This window comes from Fukomys damarensis, unplaced genomic scaffold (genome assembly GCF_012274545.1).
Source record: "Fukomys damarensis isolate Sample0158 unplaced genomic scaffold, DMR_v1.0_HiC HiC_scaffold_5, whole genome shotgun sequence".
Lineage (NCBI taxonomy): Eukaryota > Metazoa > Chordata > Mammalia > Rodentia > Bathyergidae > Fukomys > Fukomys damarensis.
In genome coordinates, this window is record NW_022900917.1 from 27402771 (window position 1) to 27423862 (window position 21092).

The window sequence follows — 21092 nt, forward strand, 5'->3', positions numbered from 1 at the left end:
AACCTGGCAGCTTCCTGATCCATTTAAACCTGGAGGTGGCCTTTGTCATCATTATGGTCAGATTTTCTAAACTCAATTAAATTCTGATCAAAACAGTTCTGTGAAATCTACTGATAGCATTTACTTTGATCCTGACTCCTCTTTTGTTAGATTTCTGTCTGAGAAAGTCGCTGCAAGCTTCCTTGTCTTTGGAATGGTGCTAAATAACAACTGCATGAGACTTCCAAGACCCCTCCCCCAGAAAGATTTGAGAAGGACTAAATGGAGCAGTGTTTGTAAAGCACTTAGCAGAGCCCTTGGCATATTGTAAATATTCTAAAATATTGTCTAGCATTTTGATTATCACTGGTACTCCCACACAATTAGGACACCATGTTACTCTGATGTGGTAAAGTCTACTTTCTTAGCCTAGCACTGAAGACTTTGCATCTGTGGTTGCTTACCAGTAAAATGGAGAAAATAACCCTCTCCCAAGTAGTGACAGGAGCACTGATCATGGAAACGAGGACCATGGGCTCTACCCACGTTTCTCAGGTGCCTCCATTACTTCCTCCTTTGAACTATGGCCATTTGTTTGATTTGTTCATTCACAGGAGTGGTGTAGGAATAGTAGACAGCTATTGAGAAAAAATAATTTGACCCATTTTTTATACCAAAATAAACTCTAAGATAGACCAAAGTTTTAAATGTAAAAAAATGAAATGAGATCAAGAACAACAAATGGATGAGAGAAAAGATAAGTAGATTTGTTTATGAATTTGAAATAAAGGGGGGCTTTTCTGAGTCGGGAATTATAAATAACCAGAGCTAATGGTGAGAACTCTGATAATTATACCTAATTAAAAATGTTCTTTGCGCTGTAATTGTGGTTCTATGGCAGAGAGCTTGTCCAGCATGCTTGAGGTCCTGAGTTTGATCCCCAGCCAACACTTTAATGTTCTCACAGCAAAATAATAATAAAATAATAAATGCTATAAATTAAATTTTAGCAAACCAATAACAGTTATTTTAATAAAATAGATTTTATATTATATTCTAATTTGTTCTGTTATTATTTCATTATATTATAATAGTACATTATTATTATTTGCAGTACTGGGGATTAAGCCCAGGGTCTTCACACTAAAATATATCACCACCCTCTTTCATTTATTTATTTATGTTTTATTTTGAGATACAGTCTTGCTACATTGCCCAGGCTGGTCCTGAACTTGTGATTCTCCTGCCTCAGTCTCACAGAGTTCTGGGATTTTAGGTGTGCTCCACTACACCCAGATAGGGTTAACTTTCTAAATTTACAAAGGGTTACATATCAATTAAAAAGAGCTGAAAATCTCAAGTAAAAAAATAGGTAGAGGCTGGATGTGGTGGTGCATGCTTATAATCCCAGCACTTGGGAGGCTGAGTCAGGAGGATCCTCTTGAGTTTGAGGCCAGCCTGGGCTATACAGTGAGTTTAAGGCTGGCCTGAACTACATGGTGAGACCTTGTTTCAAGAAAAAAAAAAAAAAAGGTGAAATAATTGGCTACCCAGCAAATATACATAGATAATGCATCTGAAATAATCAATTTTACTAATTAAAAAGCTATAAATTGGAGCAAGAAGATACCATTTTTAACCGATCGAGAAAAATTGAAAAGAATATCCAATGTTATAATGGCAAAAAGATATAGGCCTTCTGATGTACTGTTATGGTGGTACAAATACCGGTGCTACTTTTGTTGAGAATAACTTAGCATTGTTTACCAAAATAAAATATGCACATTCTTTTGATTTACCACCTCCAGTGCTATAAATTCAATTTACAAATGCATTAGAGACCTGTATACATGACTGGGTTTTAGCTCAGTGGCAGAGAGCACGCTTTGCATATACAAAGGCCCTATGTGTTAAGAGAAGGAAAAAAAACACGGAAGAAAAATATGTCATTATGCGTACATTTCAAATGTGGATTGAGAGGGTAGAGTGTGTAGTAACAGACATGTAAACATAAGTATTTTTTTTTTAAAAAAGGAGAAACATGTAAGACACTGAAAAGTTACTTTGGGGAGAATAGGGTAGAGAAGAAGGGGACAGATAGAACAGAGTAATGTTATGTTCTCCTAAAATCCTGTAGGGTTATAATCATGTCCTTTGATATCTTTTTTCTCTTTTCTTCCCTCCCTCCTCCCTTCCTCTCTCCTCTTTCCCTCCTGTTTCTCCCCTCATTCTTTCTTTAGTGCTCTCTCTACTACTGAATCACACTCCCAAACCCTTTTTTTCTCTTAATTATTCATGAAGCAAAGTTGATCTTTGAAATCCATGATGTGATATGAAATCCCGAACAGAATAGCCTTCCTGTACTTCTTGTTTTGCCTAATATGAATACCAGAAGGTTTACACTGATTTTCCTGGGTGTCAAAAGCTTGGGAATGAAGATCTGTTTCATGGAGTATTTTCTGTTTGTCTCATTTAGATTCTAAGGAATGTCTGTCCCAGTGTGAGAACGCTTACTAACTGGGATATTACTTTCCTCTCAAGGAACAGTAACCCACATCAGTTAGAGCCCATGTAGCTCTGTCTGACGTGGATATTCTTAGTCCTATTCTTGCTTGCTGGACTCAAGGGCAGAACCAATGACACTTGTAAAATGGAAGAATGGATGATGGAGAAATGGAAGGATGGAAAAAGGGTTAGCAAACAGGAGAGGATGCTCCTGGCCAGATGGGCTGATTCCTCCTCCCTGGTCCTAGAGGCAGCACTGTTTTATGTATTAACAGTCCATTGGGTAGAGCTTGGAATCACCTTATGGAAGGTTCGTCTCTGCCCCCTGCTGTCTAGCCCTTCTTGTGCTCTCTTGGAACCTGCCTCTAAACATTCTTGGCTGTCTCTCAGAGCCTCCCTGTGCACACCCCAACACCGACTTTCTTTATTCATACACATTTATCTAATTCTCTATCTCTAGTAATAAGCACAGGCTTGGACCTGAATTACTGTTCTTTTGTTCCCTTTTGATTAATTTTTGGCTTGTACAACTCAGAACTTGCGACACTGTTAACATCTTTGCACAAATATATTGAGTGCCTGGGCGCTAGGCACCAGGGTAGGATTTGGGCCTAGTAATCCTAACTTTGAATATTATATCTACATTTTACATATAACACACCACTCTGCATAGCTGGCCTTCATTCCCAGCTTGTCAGCTAAAGAAAACATGGAGGCATAAAGTTATTTCAAATGGCTTGTTTGAGCACTGGATATAAGTATTAACTGGATTGATTAATAAAGGCACAATTTGCTATTATGCTGAAGTTAAATATGGAGTTCAAATCAAGAGAGGTAGAACACTTTGTGATATCTTAACTCCACCATACAAATGATGTAAATGTCTCAAATAACATTTATCTTACTACAGATACTTTAAGCAACAGCACTCCTTATTTTTTACATGAAAAATGAAAACACTATCTTATAGGGAGGCCACTACCACTTACACAGTCATCTTTGTAAGTATATGAAATATTTTTTCTAATGTGGCCGTGAATTTTTAGTTGCTAAAATTTGAACATATTCAAGTTTATAAACAATGGAAAAGGTCTAACGTCTTACTCTGGCCAAATATGCAACCTGTGACTGTTAGAAGGAGATCACACTGGGGCTTAATAGAGCTTCGTGCCATCACTTACATCATGTAGGTAAGGAAAGTGCTGAGGGGCTCCAGGGAATGATTCCGGAAATAGTCAAATTCTCTGCATAGCTTCTTCCTCATCTCTGTGTCAATTTTGGAAACAGTAAGCGGATTTGTCTCATTAGCCAAGAAGTTGCCATAATCAGTGGTCTGGAGATGAATTTTCAGATCTGAAATTAAGTGAAACACCAAGTCAAGTTAAATTTTGAGCATTTATGAGTAGCCTTTTCAACATTAATTGAATTTGTGATAACTTTAAAGTAAATACATACTTATTATCTTATCAGACTTCAACATACAGTTTGGATATTACTTAAACTTCAGGGTTTATCTCTAAGGCAGTGAAAAAGTCAATGTAAATATTATTTTAGCATAGCATAAAAATTTCCAGCTATCTAAGAAACCTGGCCTTTTTTCACAGAGCTAAAAAAAAATAATAAATACTTAATTCAGAGATGGTTTGAGATAGGAATGATTTTTATCCCCCTTTTCAAATGAGAACACTGAAGCTCCAAGAGAGGAAAAACTTTCTCAAGATCACGCAGGTAAACTCAAGAGTCAAAAGCCAGTTAGATCTGATTTCAAAGTCACTTAAAACCTATACTTTATTGTCAACCATTACGATCAGATTATCACTTTCTCTGTAAAGCCTTAATTCTCTTGGGCAGAATTATTCAAGCTCATTCATTTGAGTTCTAAAGCACTTGGATAATAGCTTTAGCATAATGTGTGTTATAAGATATATAGTTTTAAATATATTAACCTAAAAAGGGAGCTACGCTGTCATAGTTATGCCTTCTATCTATGACTTCTTGCAAAGTCCCTAATGTGTAGGTGTTACATGAATATCTAAAGTGATCTGTGAATATGTAAAACATCTTTGTCTGCATCGAGTACATACACTGGGGCCAATATAGCAACCTGGGCCTTACCGGCTCTTACATTCAAACATCTACTGAGCAATTAGTGTGTGCTATTAACTGCAGGAAATCTAGCAATGAACTAGCCATCTAGTCCTCAACTTGAAAGAAACATCCAATCTGGCAGGAGAGGATATCACAAACATTTCATTCAAAAAATGTACTAAATTCACTCGTACATGGTGGTGCATATCTGTAATCCCAGCACTGAAAGGCTGAGATAGGTTACAAGTTGGAACCCAGCCTGGGCAGCTGACTTAGTGAGATCTACTCCCACTTCAAAAAAAAAAAAATCAAACTTAAAAGGGGCTGAGAATGTAGCTTAGTGCAGAGGCCCTGAGTTCAATCCTCAATAATACAAACACACACACACACACGCACACACATACACACACAAACACACACACCATACAAAGCAACAAGCAATGTGCTGAATTCAGCGATAGGAACCTCGATTTATAGGAACAGAAAAAATAAGACTCAGATCCACAGGGATGGGAGAAAAAGGCCTAGGAAAGTTTCCTGAAGAAAGCCAGGCTGTAGATGGGTTTTAAAGTGCTATGTAAAAGTGAGAGGAAGGTGTTCCATGAGATAGGATGGAAACTGTGTTCAAGGAACTCCAAACAGGTCCGTGATGGAATATTATGTGGTAGATATAGAAATTAAAAGTGGAACTCCCATATGATCCAGCAATCCCACTACTGCTGAGTACCTGTCCACAGGGAATGAAGGCAGCATGTTCGGCAGGTGTCTGCAGTCTCACGCTCAGTGCAGCACTATTCACAAGTCTGGCTGTGGAAGCGAGCTCAGTGTCCGCCAGTGGACGAATGGATAAGGAAATGTGGGACACATTCATAGTAGAATACTATTCAGCCATGAAAGCAATGAAAACCTGTCATTGGTGACAATAGAGATAAATCTAGAGAATATGGTGGTAAGTGAAATAGTCCAGGCACTGAAAGCAAGTTCCGCATAACCTCACTGAGATGGAAAATCTAAGAAACTTTGAGTTTATGGATGTGGAGAGTAGAATGGTGGTTACCAGAGGCTGGGAAGCATGTGGATGGGGAGATGGTGGTCGAAGGATACAAAATTTCAGGTAGGTAGGAAGAATATAACTTGCCTGGAATGTGCAGGCTCTGAGTTCAACCCCCAGAACTGCAAACAAAACAGAACTAAAAAACATCATATTGAAGTTACAGTTAGAAGAAGTTTTGCTATGCTGTTGCATAGTAGAATGGCTATAGATTACAATAATGCTCCTACATTTAAAAGCTAGAAGAAAGGGCCTTGAAAGTTTTCATCATAAAGAAATGATATTTGAAGAAACAGGTATGTTTAACTTGATTAAAATGTTACATAATATATACTTGCATTGAAATATCGTACAATACCTCATTAATAGGTACAATTTTATGTTTTCATGAAAAATTACCAAGAGTGCCAGGGATTTAGCTCAGTGGTTCCGGCGCCTGCCTCGCAAGCACAAGGACCTGAGTTTGATCCCCGGTACCCCCCACCCCAAAAAAAAAGAAAAGAAAAAAAAAAGATTACCAAAAAATTTAAAATCATGTTTTACATGATAAATATATACAAAGTTTTAAAAAGATGTTAGAACAGGAGAAGAGAGAATTGAGCCAAAAATAAAAAAGCAGGTGTTCTTCCCAGGATGGCATGAGGTCTTTGACCAGAGAAAATTGGGGAAGTGTGGATGTGCAGTTAGGCATGATGTGGTCAGTGAGCAGCTGAGGTATTAGGCCCAGGCATTTTTCCTCAGTGTTTGAAGGAGATTTTGCATGCAAAATGCACTTTATTTGACTGCAGAATTGATGTTAGAACAGGAGAAGAGAGAATTGAGCCAAAAATAAAAAAGCAGGTGTTCTTCCCAGGATGGCATGAGGTCTTTGACCAGAGAAAATTGGGGAAGTGTGGATGTGCAGTTAGGCATGATGTGGTCAGTGAGCAGCTGAGGTATTAGGCCCAGGCATTTTTCCTCAGTGTTTGAAGGAGATTTTGCATGCAAAATACACTTTATTTGACTGCAGAATTCATTTGCTCAATTACCTATTTAATTAACTAAATTTAAAACAATTTCTTTTTTTTTTTTTGCTATGGCTTGTTTGGCTTTTATTTTGGCAGTGCAGATTTTTGTGTGATTTGACAGTTTGCATCCTTAGCACCAAGGAATATTTGCCAACAGAACTGACACAAATGGTATTTCTTTCAAAACCATGATATTTTGCTCTGTGACATATGTTTCTTTTAAGCTAAATAACGTTCAGACCTTTCAGCTGCTAGTGAGATCCTGAAATTAAATGTCTCAAATTTGTCAGACCCTGTAGGAATCTTGGAATATAGTGCTGGAGTCAGTGGAAGAGAAGGTACCTCCCTTCTGCAGCAGCAAAATGATCGAAGGGACAGTCTTATGCAGATTTTAAGAAAATCTTAGGCCCTGAAATGTTTTCTCTGAGATGACGACAGACTGCCAGCAACACTGTTCACAGTTTTATGGGTTTTAAAATGAGTTGACTTCATTTTCCCCCCTGCACTTCTCTAAATACGCATCTAAGTAGGTGTATCAGTAGGACTTTGTGGTCAAATAAGTTTGGAATAAACAGGTTTCTTTATGGTAGGAATTGGAAACATTTCATACATTAATTTCAGCATTTTCTTTGAAAAGAGTATGGTACAGAACATTTCAAACCACTGAAGAACAATGGGCCCCCTCGCAGAGCACAATTGGGAAAATTACACTACGCTTTTACCCAGAGAGATGGTGTGGCAAATGGTGTTGTTGTTGTTGTTGGTTTAATTTTAATGAGGAAATAGAACATTTTCCAAACTGTGGAACTGCTTCCAAGTAAATCAGTTTACTAGGTCCTAATCACAAATAGAATAAAAGGAACCATTAGGCTGTTCTAACAAATATCAAAGTATATCACAGAGTAGCATAACTAAATATGTGCCCGCATGTTCATGCATGATCAGAATATTTAAAAAGTATCTTCTTAGGGTGGCAGCCACTGAACTAAGGGGATTATTTGAGATCACTGGGCTAGTGAATGACTCAGGATGGGGAGCAGAGACTTTGTGGTTGTCTTCTAATAATGTTTTTGCCAACATTAATATGTTGGCAAATCATTTTTAGAAAAGTCCTAGTTTTTCCATGCTGCTCCCTATTTGGATCTCTCTCTCTCTCTACAAGAAGCAGCTTTAGATGTAACTGTCCAGGGTGCTGTCCCCAAAGGAAGTGGGAGTGCTTTTCCTCCCCTCCGCCAGTGCTGAACGGTTTCCTTATCCACAAAATGGACACAGAGGACTGCGAGTATAGCATTTGCCCATCATGCTCAAGGCTCTGGGCTTGATCCCCAGCAGCCTTCCCTTCACCCCAAAATATATAGAGTCTATGTTTTCAGGTTAGAGCAGGGGTGGAATGGAGTGATGGTTCTGCGGACAGTCCACTTAAGTAAAGAGCCAGATATGGAAGCTACTACAAAATATTCATTTTAGCTTCTCATGTGTACTAATCCAATTCCAAAAAAAAAAAAAATTGATTCACTTGTAAGATCTTTGACTCTTTTTTTTTTAGATCTTTGACTTTTATTCTCTAAGCTTGAAAGTTTTCAAGCAAAATGTTTGATTCTTCCATCAGACCTAAAAATTACTCAGATTTTTTTTTGGGGGGGGCACTAGGAATTGAACTCAGGGCCTTGCATTTGCCAGGCAGGCACTGTGCTGCTGAGCTACATTCTCAGTCCAATTACTCAGACTTCTAATAAATATATCAGTATCTATACAAGTAGACACTTGCCCTCCTTTCTTGTTACATTAGTACTATCCGTACAGTATTGAAACTTCAGTCTTTGGTGTTTTATTATGCAGAATTCCTGTATCTTCTCTGATAGCTACTCCTTACTTTTCTGATACTTATAGAATGACCCCCTGACAGCTAGATTACTGCATCCATCTCTTACATGATTTTCCCAGGCTTGTTTTTCCTCTTGCACTTCCAGCTGCAAGTTCAACCTTTTCTAAGAATTGTTTTGATTTTGTAACGATCTTACAAAGAGCCTGAAGCCGTTAAGAGTGGTAGGTTAATTAAAAACAGCTTCTACAGGATTCGTACCATGTTTACCATTGACACAATGGTTTTAGGGTTCATTGCCTTTTAACTTTCTTCATTTCATAGATGAAGGAACAGAGGCTCAGAGAAATAACTAGTTCAAGTTTTCCATGCCTGCAAGTGCTTGAGGACTCACGCGGGACTCTCGTCTTCCTTCAGTGGGGTTCAATGTCTTGAAAGTTCACGATCAGACCTTCAAGTTCCTTACACACTGTCCCCAACCTTAACTCCAGCCTGATCTCCAGGTATTCTTCCACTGCTGCCAAGCCTATTTACTCCCTCATATAGATGCTTTTGTGTTTTCCCCTCTGTAATTCATAGTTTTCTCTGCATACCTAAAATGTTTTGCCATTTCAACTGCTCTCTGAGCACCACCTCAGTGACCTGTTCTGTTTCTCTTTATTCGTGTGTTTGCAGTACATCATGATTACATTCATCATGAGGAGTTGGTACATGTAGAACATGTCTCTTAAATTATGTTTTTCAGCCTACTGTTACTCCGTTTGGTTCATTTTCCAATATAGGTTTGAAATGTTTTTGTTGTGCTGAGGATTGAAACCTGGGCTTTGTAGATGCTAGGTACATACATAGTCTGTTACAAATTTTACTGCCGGATTCATATTTTTGTATTTTTATTTATTTATTTTTTTTTTTACTGATTGACTATATCCTCTCAACTAGATAATTGCTCAAGTAGCAAATAGTGTCTTATTGCTTTTCATATTCACTATGGTACTTAATTCAATATTTTGTCACTTACATAAGCCTCAAAAATTAAATCGGTGATTTAAATCTGAAACCTATATGCTCATAGTCACACAGTGCTTCATGATACATAGTTCAATGAATGTTACCAGGTTTGACTCTTCATTTTGATTCTTATCCCCAAAATGAATATTTCCAAAAATGGTGCTCTCTGAAAGAGAACAGGATCAATTAGTCATATACCAAATGCCATTAACTACCACCAAGAAGCAGGAAGAACTTTTTCAGGATTTCCAAAGTCTAGCAGAAGAAGGAAAACCCATTTTTGTTATACAGGCACTGCAGCTGAGAGGTGAACCTCAGAAATGCCAAAGATTCACAGTACCCAAAACATTATCAGAAATGTCTGATCTTCCAATGAGCTGGACATTATGTCAGGGGGGATGTTATCTAAGTAATGTATTAAAAAGCACCAGGCTATTAAAAGTTAAATGGATTGCTTACCATCTCAGAGCCAAGAAACAGAACACAGTTATTTCTAATGTGCATTTTCAGATTCTTACTATGTAAAGCACTAGTTTAGGGTCCAGGAGGCAGGAGAAAGAAAAGCTCAAGGTGTATTTTCTGCCCTTAAGAAGCTTATAAGAGGGTAGGGGATGTAGTTCGGTGGTAGAGCATGAGGTCTTGGGTTGATCCCCAACACTAGAAAAACAAACAAACAGGCTACAAAGTGGTCTTTCAATATGTAGGGGAAAAAGCCATTTATTCATTCATGAGTTGGGACTAACTTTGATAGTCTCTGGGACTAGAAAGACAAGTGGGGCAAATGTCCTGCCCCGGGGTGACACCCCTATGCAAGTGTCATGGATGCCCTACAGAAGGCTTATTACAAGTTGCAGTACAGAAGTTGAGCCTTGTCAGTTCTGTCTCACCAGGGCTTTAGCAGCAAAGGGTCTGCAGGGAATGAGGCTTGAAAGGAAACTTTAAAGGGAATGGATTTTCTCCAGGGAAACCAGATGGAGAATGGAATTTGTGATGGAAGGAATAGCTTGAGAAAAGGCAGAGGGATCTGAGGAGATGCTTGAAAGGTAGAGATCAGCCAGATTACTGGAGCCCTTTAAGCAAAGAGCGACATTGATCTTGCCTGATGGAAGCCACTGATGTATCTTTGAACAGTGACAGTGTTGGATATGCATTTCTACTATAAAACATAAATCACGAGTCCTATCACTGGAGGTACAAATAATACCTAAGGAATCCTGGAGAAAGCTTATTGAAATAAGAGTCTTCCTCTTATATTTATTTTTTAAAATTTAAAAACAGGTGGTGGATAAACTATGAGCATTCTATTCTACTTAGCACCACCTGTCCACCACTTTATGCACCTCTTTCCTAGCCACAGGAAACTGCTATTTTCAATCTTTCGGACCTTTTCGTATTTTATTTGCATCTAGACAATCATGTAGAAAACACTTTAAAGATGTATTGCCTTTTCTTACTACAAAGCAGCATGCTCACATGATTCTTTGCCTCACTTACCTCAATCCAAGCGATCTTTTCATTTCCCTCCTCTTAGAGTGCTCCTTAAGCTTCTTACATTTTTTTTTCCTAGCTGCAGAAGATTCCATCATGTGAATGGTCCATAACTGATTTAACCTGTTCCCTGCAGAGTGACATCTAATTTGTTTCTATTTCTCTACTCAAAGCAATGCTACATGAAGAGCCTTTCACAGCTGTCATCTCACATGTGTGCAAATCTTTTTGTAGGACATGGAATTCAAGGGCTGAGTGGACATGTATTTGTAGTTTGGGTGGTACTGCCAAGCTCTCTTCCTTAAGGGTTTCTTTTTGGTTCTGGGAATCGAACTCAAGACCTTGTGCTTGCAGTGAAGGCAGTGGAGCCACTAAGCTAAATCCCCGGCCCCCTTAAGGGTTTCTAATATTTTTATTCTTCAGAGTGGAAGTCTTTCTAAAGCATGAATTATACCTTATGTATCTTTATTTCCTTGGCCCTGGGAAGTACTTAGGATAGGAATGTTGAATTAATTCTTTCCAAAGGGCACAGGTGGAGAATGACTGAAGGTCAAGCTCCTCTTATTACTGTTAATGAGACATAGTGGGCTCCCCACAGTCCTTCCAAAAAATATGGCAAGGAGCACAAAGTAAAAACTCAATGAAAAGTGCTCTCCTACACCTTAGAGAGCTAGTGCACATGTTCACTCTGTCTTAGAAAAAAAATGTATTGCTAAACTTTATGTATTTGCTTCAACATCCCTTCTTTGGCAGAGAGGAAAGAATAGTTACACAATCGTCTTATTTGTAATTAAAATTCTGACAAAATAGCTGTGGTAATATTTTAAGGAATAAGAGCTTCCTTCTTTTGTACCTAGGAAAGATTGAATCGTGGTGGGTCCCGGTGACTAGTTTGGGTTAGTCAGGGACAGGCCTTGGAATGGATGAGTATTTCTCACCACATTTGCCCCATTACATACACAATCCAGAACAACTATGAGTACTAAAACTTTCCTAAGCCTTTTCTGGACAATTTTATTAATCTTCTAAATTTACCTAAAACCTTATGTGTTCCTTGTAAGTGGTTTCTAAAATACTTTGTTGCGGTCAGAACACATTTAAGGAGGCTTTATAAAGGCCTTTAAACATATCCAATTTTGCTTACAAGTTAGCTTTTCTAACTTATAAAGCACTTGTTTCAACAGATAGCATTGTAAAGACACAGTTATACCTCTTCTTCCTTATCCATAATTTGTACAGTGCATACTTTGTGCAAAAGTAAATAGAAATCCTTAACTCTTTAAATTTTACCCCAGCAAATGCTTTTGATTAATTCTCAACTTTGAATCTAGCCCAGAAGGTGGCTAAGGCTCTCTAAGTATATTCGCATCAGCAACAAATGCATTGGTCTTCACAATTTTTTTCCCCCACATGCTGGAAAATTATCAGGCTGGGCAGTCCCCATTATTTTCTACTATTAAAATGAAGCTGCCATCAACTGAACATAGACCTATTCAGGTATCTTCAATTAATACTCAGTGAGTAGTGGCATTTTAGTGGAAAAGGAGATGCAGGTAACTCTCTCTTCTCTGACTGACAGCCTGTATGCTGGTCACAGCCATACGAATCCTCAGGGTCTTTAATTGTTAAATATGGGCATGGAATTCTTATTTAGGTCAAAAATGTTCAGAGCTTCGATGAACCAAACATGATTTAGTAACTCATATTTGATATTTGTGGAAATCTTCATGTAGTAAGTTAGCACACAGATTGAAGTATAGTTGTGAAATGAATAATTGAAAAAAATATATTATTCAGAAGAAAGGTAAAAACATTGAGTTCCGATGACGATAAAGCAATGGTGTACATGGCAGGATTTCTTAAACAGGGTGCAGGGATGGATTTGGGAGACCCACAATCCCCTAACATCGTGTGGAAAATTCTGCACATATTCATTTATGTCTATTTTTCAATATTTTCTCAATATGTTCCTTGTACATATACATGTAGGCATATATTTCCCAGTAAGTTTCACTTCTGAGAGCTCCAAAATGGTCTTTTTATCTCAAATTGAAGACAGAGGTACTAGATTCAACTAAGGGACTATTCAGATAACAGATCTGTTAACTTCATTCTTCTCTTCTCATCTCTTTCTCTTCCTCCCTCAACAGAATCTTTTGGCAGAAAATGTTGGGAGCAACTTTTAAACTCTTGATTTTTACTTTTTTTTTTTCCTAGAAATTTTTTCTATAGCTTTAGATATGGCTTTCCTTGACTTATTTCTGAATTATTTTGTGAGCATATTAAGCTTTGATTTTGACATTGCGAAGATATTTTGCGTTGCTTGCACTTAAATTTGCATTCCTCACTTCATTTAAAGACTTGACTGAAAACTGAATAAAAATTATTCAAATGGCTTCTCTCAGAATTCATTCATAATCTCATTTGTATTCTGCTGTTTTAACATTTTTCTACTTTAATTTATGTAGCTTTTTCTATACTTGATTAATATTCTTCAGTCACCAAACTCCTAATTTGTTATGCTGAAGGCATTTAGGATCTAGGAGTATTATTATTAGAATTATTATCATTATTTGTAGCTGACAGAATTAGTTATCACCTGAAAGATTCTAGCATTCCCAATGTTAATGAAAGGGCAGGGTCTGTCCCAGGTTGGGGTCTAGTCAGCTCTGGCTTTGACCAGTCACAACCATAAACAAGTGACCCTAGTACCCTTCAGCTTTACCTGAGAAGTCTGCAAAGTCACCTTCAGAAAATTTTGGTTTACTTTTGCTCACTAATACACTTTCTTGGAGGTTTTATCCTTGGTGCTTACTTGCTTCTTATAGAATAATGTGTAAGTTTTAAAGCACTTTATTGACTTCAAAGTGAGAAAGTGAAGCTTTTTTTTTTTTTTTTGTACTAGGGATTGAACTGGAGACCTTGTGCTTGTGAGGCAGGCAGGCAATGGCACCACTGAGCTAAAGCCCTGGCCCTGAAGCTGCTTTTTATTTTTTTAAATTTTTTTCTTATTCAGTTTATTGGTATATTTTAGGTATACAGTACAGTTACATTCATCATTGGGCTTTTGTACCTTTACATGACAGGTCTTGGTTCTCAATTTTTGAAGCTGTTTTTTAATAATAAAATATTGTTACAGATGTGGAGTCTTGGGTAAGGATTTAGAAAATGTGGTTTAAAGATCATCTCCATCTACCAAGGGCTCTCTCATTTATTTTTCTCTATATCTCAGCTAATCAGGCATTACCATCACGTGTTATAAATGAGGTATTTTTTGAATCTAAGGTTGGGTCATCACACTTGTGGTTTTTTAAAAAAAGTTTAAATTAAAGGCAAATCTCATACTCTCAAATCAATATTGAGAAACCGGGGCTTAAAAAAATTCACTAGACTAAAATATTTTCTCTTCTTCCCTCCCTCTCTCCCTCTCCCTTCTTCTCTCTCTCTCTCTCTCTCTCTCTCTCTCTCTCTTTGTTTTTCTCTCTTGCTTCTTTCCTTCTTGCTTGCTACAGATACCCTGCCAACTTGGTGAGAACCTTCTCCAAATATGTAGAGTGAAACATATAGGATTACAAAGGAAATCAAATATTTTAAATATAGTTATCAAAATGCTTTTAAAGTATGCAATAAATGGAATGTTTCTTTATTAAACATTAACATCAAGCTTAATGCTTTTATAATGTATTTTAAAGTATGCAATAAAATGCTTATAAGGTATGTAATAAATGGAATGCTTCTTTATTAAAACATCACAAATCAAGTTTAGCCCGACATGGTGGCACAGGCTTGTGATCTCAATTGCTTGTGTGGCTGAGAAGGAGGATCATAAGTTCCAGATGAGGCTGGCAAACTTAGCATGACCTTGTCTCAAAATAATAAAATAAAGTAAACTTGGGAATGTAGCTCACTGGGCTTGATCTCCAGTAATGCTGGTAAGGAAGAAGAAAACACAAGTTTGAAGGATTTGTGTTGCTGGGGATTTAGCTCAGTGGTGCCACTGCCTGCCTTGCAAGCACAAGGACCTGAGTTTGTTCCCAGGTACCAAAACAAAATAAAACAATGCATGTAATATCTAACTTCAAAATAGAGAAAATATCAATGATACTTTAAAGTATCTGTGAGAATTTAGAAAAAGATATGACAAGACTGAATTTCTGTTGGTATCAAAAGTCACAGGTACTACTTATACCAACCACTGTGATTTGTATTCTACATTCAAAAGGAAAGGAAATGTTATATTTCACTTACTTTAAATATACAGAAATAGTCTTTTTTTTTAACCTTATCCAAGTTCATGGGGAGAGGGACATCATTTCCTCTCTCTGAAGGATGAGATGAGCTGCACTTACCTTCCAGGGTCTCACACTGGACCAGGTTGATGTAGTCCTGCTGGGTCAGGAGGCTGGCCTTGAACCCTCGTACCAGGCCCTCCAGGTAGCCATGGTCGATGTTGAAGTGCAGCTCCGCACTCTCCAGCATGGGGAAGGATGGCTGCGATTGCAGCTGAACAGCTCTGGAGTCTTGGTCAGCCCTGTCGACTTGCCCTAGTCCGGAAAAGTGCTGGTGGTATAAACAATCAGCTGATAGTCAGGGTTTCCGTGACTAGTTCTGCCCGGTTTTAGTGGCTTTCAAAACAGTGTGCTCAGACCTGTTTTTATGGCAAGAATGAATCAGCCAGATTACCCAAATCAATCCAGGGCAAAAATCATTCCTGGGACGAATAAAGGAGGGAAAGGTCTGAAGTCTGCTCTTCCCTCCTTGAAATACTAGCCCTTTGTGGTTTTGCTATTTGGAGCTTCAAACGTCTGAATATTTTGGAAACATTCCCACTTTCAAGTTACATTACTCCAAATTTTGGGAGGACTACCAATATGAACAAAGAGAAGGCTTTTGTCAAAATAAAAATACTAGATGATGTAACTAGATCAAAAGTGAGCAGTTAGGAGAAATCCGAGAAGCTAATTCAACAACAAAGTGTATTTGTAAAACAAATAATTAATAATGTCTTAAAATTGCCAAGAGCTACTATGTATTTCCTAGCCAGTCTAGGAGCAGAGCCCTGTGATTCTGTAGTAAGAATCCATCACCTTGTAAAATGTAATGCGCTCTTCTTTTTCTTTTTTCTGAGTTGAGTCTCCTGATTATTCTGAGACAAGTATCAGCAGAGACAATTTTAGTACTAAAATTGCAGATAAGGAGTCTGCTAGCAGAAGCTGTGAAGTAGCTCAGACTGCAGTGTTGGTAATAAAGTAGGTACTTATATATATATAAAGTAGGAGCTTACTTGTGTCCTGCTCCAAAAAGGAGTGCTTGTTCTCCTAATATACTTCACTCAAAAACTATGTCAAACATTTGAATGGTATTGACCCATATGTAGCATCTCACATGCATTGTGTCAAATCCTTTTAGTGGAATAAAGTGCCAAAAATTGTTCAGGCTCTGTCTCTGGGTGTCCACATTGTTTGGGAGTAGGGAAGATTGACTCAGTACGCATTCTGTTTTGATTGTTGAAAATCACACAGAATCAACTTAGCTTCACAAAGTGCCTGACTTAGGAAATGTTTAATAAATAGCATAAACTTTTATTTGTATGTCATCATCTATGTATATGTTTTCATCTACCCCTCCATCTGACGATTCCACCATCCTCAAACATCCTTAGTACGTTTCATATTGAATAATTGAGTTCATTTATAATTTTCACCAATGTAAAATAACAACTCTGCTTTAAAGGAAGTAAGAAGGTTGCTTATTCTGAGTGGGGAGTAACTGGCCTGGACACACAGATTCAAGTTACCCTGAATGGATTGTTCCACCTTGGCAAGGGTTACAGGAACTTCATAGTCACAAAACAAAAGAAAGACATAGATCAACAAATTTACCAATGACATTGTGAGGCATATCAGGTAAGTGGGCTACACAGAGGAAGGTGGGAAAATCTCTTCTATAGTTTCAGGTGCTTTTTTATCGCATTCTTAGCTTTTAGGCTGGTGGAGGCTAGAGATCTGCTAAGCTTAATGATACATTCCAAGAGTTTTGCCTACTAGTCACAAGGATGTTAGGTCAGATATGGAAGTTGGTAGTAAATGATAATTGCAAGAGACGAAAGATAGTCCAAAATAATTTTGGCTTTCAATCTACAATATTCCATCACTCCACAATCCCAGTGATAACCCTGAACAGTGTGCAGGATTTGCAGTACAGATGTAACTTCCTCAGAGAACTTCAGGTCACATTTTGATAAAACTAAAGATGGCTGTATGTCAGTTGTCTATATAGTTCAAACTAATATAAACTTATAATTAAATAAATTATAAAACAAGTATATTTTCCTAATTATTCTATTGTAGTTTACTATTATGCATGTACTTGAAGTTACTATGTCTGTTATTTGTAGGGAAGATTCTTTCTGTTTTGTTTTGTTTTGCTGGTGATGCTGGGCATTGAATTCAGGGCTTCATGTATGCTGCACAAGTGCTTTACTGCTGAGCTGCTGCCAGAACCAGTATGGCAAATAGTCTATGCAATAGTGCACTACCTTGTGTCTACTTTTGGCCACCCAAGGTAGAACTATTTACACCATGAAAGTATGCAAATGAAAAAAACTAGGGCTTGATTTATTGCTTTATTGATTGTTCAGCCTTAAAATGTTAATAAAAAATTAAATTTCAAAGTGTGTGGAGTCTATAGCCATTATATTGTGGGTTGCAAAAAGTATTTGAATAAATATTCTTTCATTATTTAAAAATTTAATTGAATCAGCGAAGAAGCCACTCATTATGCAGAGCAAGTGAAGTTATGACTTAGGTCTTCATTGTTCCACTTTCCTATTATTCATTAATATAAATAAAAAATAATGACAAGCATTCAAACAGGAAGTATGTTTATTTATCAGTTGTAACTGTAGATTGGTAATAGATAAAAGCGCAAAACAACTGTGAATGCAATGGGTTCCCTTCTTGGTGAGGGTAGAGCCAATGAGTATAAACAGAAGCTAAAGGAGCCTGAAGAGATTTATTACTAGAAGCAAGTAAAAAGGTCCCTGGAGTTATTTGCAAAACAACAAAGAAAGTGGTAGAAGGCATTTTATTAGGGAAACATATATATTTACATAAGACAGCGTATGCTGGGGCAGACACTTTACTGAGTATTCTGTTTTAGCTCGTAAACCGCATGTTCGGGAAGGAAAGATGGGAACACAAATGCTTCAGAGCAGGAAATTTAGTGAGCAGATCACCCAAAAGAACAGGACAGAGTGACTCGCTGAACATGGCTAGTTCTGCTTTAGTTTTCCCCAAAAGTCTTAGCTGGAACACAAAGAAAGAACAGTTGAAAGAACATATCAGTCTTTTAAAGGCAGGAAAACTTCCCCTTAATAGAGAAGTTTGACCCTAAAGCTGCTTGTTCTGCTCAGCAGCTGACAAAACAACAAACAATAAAAGACATAGTGAAATCAACTTACCATATGGAATTCATAATAAAGAATATTATTTTACTGCTATTTGTATCTTGGGTGATACATGATTTTTGTATTAGTAAAATTTATTACAAACATGAACACAAATCTGTGAGGGGCAGTTATTAAACTTGCACAGCATAAGGCACAGTTTTTCCTCTAGATAGGCCTGCCGCTCAACATGCTCAAAGCAATAGAATTTTGTTGTTGTTGTGTGTGTGGGTCCAGTTTGTCCAATTCTACATTTATTCATGAAACTGGTAGCAGCTTTTTAATTTTCAATTTAAGGTTGTTCTCTTGTAAAATCTTATGTAATGGAAAGTTTCCATTATTTACAAAAGTAGAGAAACTAGTATGAATACCTGCTACTCACCTTCAGAAATGATCAATTTTGATAATGAATGTTTTTTTTAATACCCTTTCTCATACTGGACTATCATGATGCATATGGCAGACACTATGTAATTCTGTTTGTAAATACTCAATATGTATCTCTCTTTAAGATAGGATTCTTTTCCAAAAATCACAACCATTGTGACACTTGCAATTTAATAGAAGTTCCTCATTGTTTATATGAACAATCATGTATATTAATAGATAAGTTACCATCAAAGAGAATAAGCTTAATATATACAAATAGGCTTTTATATTTTATATTAATTACCACATTATTCATATGTAGAGAAAAAGTTCCAATATTCTTTAAAATGAGAGATGCCTACATTTTGGGCTCTAACTAAATTGAGGGCTTAGACAGGCAGTGTTTCTCCTTCCCCTCACACTAGCCTTTGAGCCTAGCTGAAAAGATGCCTCATTCCTGCCGCAGGGATTTGTCAAACACAGACTCAACTCATAAGAAATAAGAGGAACCCCAATACAGTGACAAGATCTGGGGCATTTTTATAAGTAGGTGCTTATGATAAAAGCAAAATAAATAAATGCATTTCCGTGATTAAAGTCACTGATGTTCAGGAAAGTGGGCTTTGCAGTGGGACAGGTGTGCACTGGTCACTGCTTCTCTCTGAGCCCAGCGTTTTCATGACAAAATGGGTATAATGCTTCACTTCCTACGTGGCTCTGAAGACTAACTGAGATGAAATCCTTAAAATGCTAGCACATGTGAGTGTGTGCGCTAAGTACTCCATAAAAGGAGCTACTGCAGTGGCTGCTCTTCCTGCTCCAGTCCCCAGCAAACCACCCTAAACCTGATCACATAAGGCTAGACTCAGTCCTGAAGGACTCCTCTGGTTTTCTCTCTTCACCGTGTGTAGCAGCATGGCTTGTGGGATACTCAAAACCTGCTCTCTGTGTTTACTAGAGTCAGACCACCAGCATGACTTTAAATTACTCTTACAGAGTCTTTAATCCATGTGTCTCTAGGAAACATCACACTTGATAAGTATTTCTAAATACATAATAAGGGTATGGCTTGTAGCATAATAACATAGGTATATAACTACAGATAGTCTATATCTGTATAGGCTATATAACTTTTATTGTGACTTCCTGTCAATTTTAAGAGGTCCCAAAAGGATTTTTTTTTGAGAGAGAGTCTCACTGTGTAGCCCAGGATAGCTTTGATCTTGTGATCCAGGAGGATCCAAGTGATCCAGGGGGATCCAAGTGCCCCAGTCTCCCAAGTGCTGGCACTACAGGCGAGTGTCACTGCACCTGCTTAAATCATTAGCTTTATAGCATTAGAGGACAATAGAGTCTATACTTCTGGTCACAAAAAGAATTTTCTGGGTGTGGTAGGCTCTTGAAGGTGAAGTAGTAAAGCAGACCCAGGCTGCTTGAGTATCCTCCACTGAGTGTCTGGGATGTAGTTAGGAAGGCTTGGGCCTTGAGAACTCTGAGCCAGTGTCACGGTGGGTAACCCTACACCCCCTGAAGCAGGTGCTTTACAGGCGGCAAAGGATGTAATTATCTCATATGCTATCCTTTAAAAAGTCAGAAGTCAAGTCAAAGTCCTTTTCTAACACCATTACATTTTTTTAAAAAGGACTTTATTACAGAAAGTTTCAAACATACAGAAAACTAAATGCTGCTGTAATAAATCCCCATGGTTGGCTTCCATAATGGTTGCTTATGGCCAGCCTTGGTCCGGTCATCACAGGGATTAGCAGGCTTTTCTCTGTGGCCCCATGAACTGTGGAAGCTCTCTTGAACATGAACTCTGCTATTGTAGTGAGTGGCTGTCATAGTTCGCACACAAATAAGTGAGCATTACTGTATTCTGATAAAAACAGATTATTGGGCCAGATTTCACCTCTGGGCTGTAATTTGCCATCCCTTGAACTATAAATTTACTTACTTTCTCTCACCCTGAATTATTTTCAAATAAATCCAAAGTATACTATTTCATACATAAATATTTCAGTATCTTTAAAAGATAAAAATTCTTTTACAATACAATCATGATTCTATTAGAATACTTAAAAGTTTTCCTTAATGTCATCAAAACCCCTTCAATGAGCCAAGTGCAGGTGGCACATACCTGTAATCCCAGTTACTTGGGAGACAGAGGCAGGATGATCTCAAGGTTCAGTCCAGTTTGGATAATTTAATGAGATGGTCTCAAAATTTAAAAAAAACAAAATTTTTTTAAAGGGCTAGAAATGCAGCTCGGTGTGAAACCCTGGGTTCAATCCCCAGAACTGACCCCCCCACCAATCAGTTAATGTTCAC

The 21092-nt window shown here is 37.7% G+C and overlaps 1 protein-coding gene across 1 annotated transcript in view; it reads right to left on the reverse strand.

Moving 5' to 3' along the window:
* Positions 1 to 15659, reverse strand: part of Atp6v0d2 (ATPase H+ transporting V0 subunit d2) — a 42833-nt gene extending 27174 nt beyond the window's left edge. The window contains exons 1-2 of the mRNA XM_010606440.3: positions 15298 to 15659; positions 3666 to 3837 (exon numbers count right to left, since the gene is read on the reverse strand). Of these exons, the coding sequence (XP_010604742.1) occupies positions 3666 to 3837; positions 15298 to 15427 (302 nt within the window). The 5' untranslated portion in view covers positions 15428 to 15659. The remainder of the gene's footprint in view (positions 1 to 3665; positions 3838 to 15297) is intronic.
* Between the last annotated feature and the right edge of the window lie 5433 nt (positions 15660 to 21092).